Source organism: Penaeus japonicus, unplaced genomic scaffold, assembly GCF_977035675.1.
Source record: "Penaeus japonicus unplaced genomic scaffold, GWHDUDI00000001_assembly GWHDUDI00000019, whole genome shotgun sequence".
NCBI lineage: Eukaryota > Metazoa > Arthropoda > Malacostraca > Decapoda > Penaeidae > Penaeus > Penaeus japonicus.
Window position 1 is genome coordinate 11,938,516 of NW_028234421.1, and position 2,500 is coordinate 11,941,015.

The window sequence follows — 2,500 nt, forward strand, 5'->3', positions numbered from 1 at the left end:
GAATGATCGTCCATACACGGAAATATTACTCTGAAATGAATATTTATATCTGTTTATTTAAGTACACAGTGCTATTTATTGATGGTTTCTAGTAATAGGATAATATGGATACAGCTATATAACACAATAGTATTACTATTATTTTCATTATAAAATTATACATAGTACAAGAAATATAATTGAAATACTAGAGAATATTTGAAAGAAAGTAAAAATTATTTTTATGTTCAGTAATAAGATAACCCTTAAACATGGTGTATAATTTCATAAATTTTGTTTGGCATTCTCACAAAAATGCAACTGGAAAATCTTATGAGACTCAAACAGTCCAAAAGCTTTCAATAGCTTCACATCACTTATAAACACTTGTACACAAACATACATAAACCTATAATAATATTAATAATGATAACAATAAATTTAAAAATGTTTAAGAATTAGGTAAAGTGACAAGATAAGTGAGAAAAATTATGGTTGAATCAAGTTTATAAACTTCTTTAACCCATTGCGAAAAAATAAAACACAAAAACCGTTCTAGTTTTACAATGGGGCAAGCAAATTTATCTCCGTCTGCAATGGGTTAATGCAATAAGTTTCTAGGAAGCAGTGAGAAGCCATTCATATCCTTAAACAAGAGTTTAGCCCTACTCAACTCCAAGACAACTCACTTGAGCGACAAAGCCATGTGTAATGGGGAGGATCCATGCAGGGTGAAGGCAATTTTCCACTGGCTTCAGGAGGTACGAGTTCCACACATACTTCTTGTTTGGGGTATTTCTTATGCCATATATGATGAATTTTTTCTTCTTTTTCTCTTTGTCCTCTTGTGGTGATGAGTGACTTTTACTGTCTCTTTTGTGAGGATTTGCTGTTTGGTCATCATTGTCCACACATATCTTTTCGCTTGAAAAGAAAATTTTGTGAAGCGGAATTTATTTTTCATCCTAAACCTTAGAAAGAATTAAGACAAACTACTAACTGCCTCTTTCATTTCTTTTGCATTCCAACCCTGCTTGCTATATTCCTTTACTTCAAATTTTACTTTTACTTAAATGAACAGAGAGTTATTTTGCTGCATCTATCTTTTTTTAAGAGAGAGTAATCTATCTTTTTAATCAAAACTATACATAAAAAAGGGGTCAGGAGAAACAAGGGATTTACTTACTCCGGTTCTACAGTCTCCTTATCCTTTTGGTCCTTTGGGTTCATAGACATGTTGAGAAAATCCTCTGCTTTCTCAACCTCTCCATCTGCAGTGAACATTATGTCTGTAAACTAACAAATTGAGTTGTGTTTCTGTTGGACTGCTGACACTATATTAGTTTTTTGTCTATGTTTGTCCATGTGGCTCAGCAGCGCTGACAAGACACACATATGCACACATACATACCCATTCCTCTCCAACATTGCTGAGATTCTCTCCGGGAGAGGATGGAAAAATTTACTGCTGTGATAGAAACTTGAACTTATGTGTGTGTGTGTACAAGCACACAATTCTAGCTCATGGCTTTTTCTTTTCTTTTTTTTGGGGTGGGTAGATGTTTGGATTTCACGCCAATGAACATGCATTTCTACATTTGGTTTTGGAATAATGAGGTACTCCTAGATAATATCCAGTGCACAAGAGGGTGCCACAGGACCGAGTTTGGGGGATATTGTACTTGAAAAAGAACAAAAAGAAGGACCAAGACTTTATTTTACAAACTTTTTGAAGAGTTTTACCTTCATCATCAATAGTATAAATAAGGGACTTTGAAAATTAGAGCCAACTAAAGTGGAAATAATGTTCAAAAGGGGTTATAATACATATATACATACATAAAGAACAAAATGAAATAAAATTAGAACATGCAAAAAAGAAAAATAGTAATAAAAAAATCAAATAAAATTAAATAGTGAATTGAGTATTTATGATAATGCCTATCCTGTAGAGATTATGTATTATTATATTTTAATTTGGATTTCATCTTATGGATATGATTCCAGGATGAGAAGGTTGAACTTGTTTTATTATATGGACAGAAGTCAGGAATCACTGCGAGCATAAAGGTGGTGTTCTGGGAGAGTGCTGACAGATAATGAAAAAACCCTTCTGAGAGAGGCCACATTTTGAGACATTTGGCTTGAGCTGTTCATATTAAGATGTGTTTTCTATTATTTTCTATACTTATGTGATGCTATATGACTCTATATATGACATATCAACGAAGTGACACTAATCAACAGCCTGTATTTTGAACACAAAAGAAATGCAGTGCAAACGTGATTCATTCCTCCCCCCACACACACACATAAGGGTTAAATAAAAAATATATCCCCACTGTAGCCTTGCTTACCACATGGTGTTGGAACTTTGAAATTGGTGAGAAGTTCTATGGGAATATCCTTTGGTGGAGCCATGTTGTACTGAAGGCTGTGTGTCAGGTCGTAGCTGTAACTGGATGAATCAAAAGGAAATGTGTAATTTGTGTCAAAAAATGCCTTATCTTCAGAAAAAAGT

General features: G+C 33.6%; 1 protein-coding gene across 2 annotated transcripts in view; it reads right to left on the bottom strand.

Annotated features, from left to right (window-relative positions):
- The window catches only part of FIG4 (polyphosphoinositide phosphatase FIG4), a 17,974-nt gene that overhangs the window by 11,126 nt on the left and 4,348 nt on the right, over nucleotides 1-2,500 (bottom strand). For both annotated transcript variants that reach the window (XM_043018530.2, XM_043018531.2), the window contains exons 6-9: nucleotides 2,337-2,437; nucleotides 1,166-1,250; nucleotides 669-903; nucleotides 1-30 (exon numbers count right to left, since the gene is read on the bottom strand). The exon at nucleotides 1-30 is cut by the window's left edge and continues 75 nt beyond it. In XM_043018530.2, coding sequence (XP_042874464.2) covers nucleotides 1-30; nucleotides 669-903; nucleotides 1,166-1,250; nucleotides 2,337-2,437 — 451 coding nt within the window. The remainder of the gene's footprint in view (nucleotides 31-668; nucleotides 904-1,165; nucleotides 1,251-2,336; nucleotides 2,438-2,500) is intronic.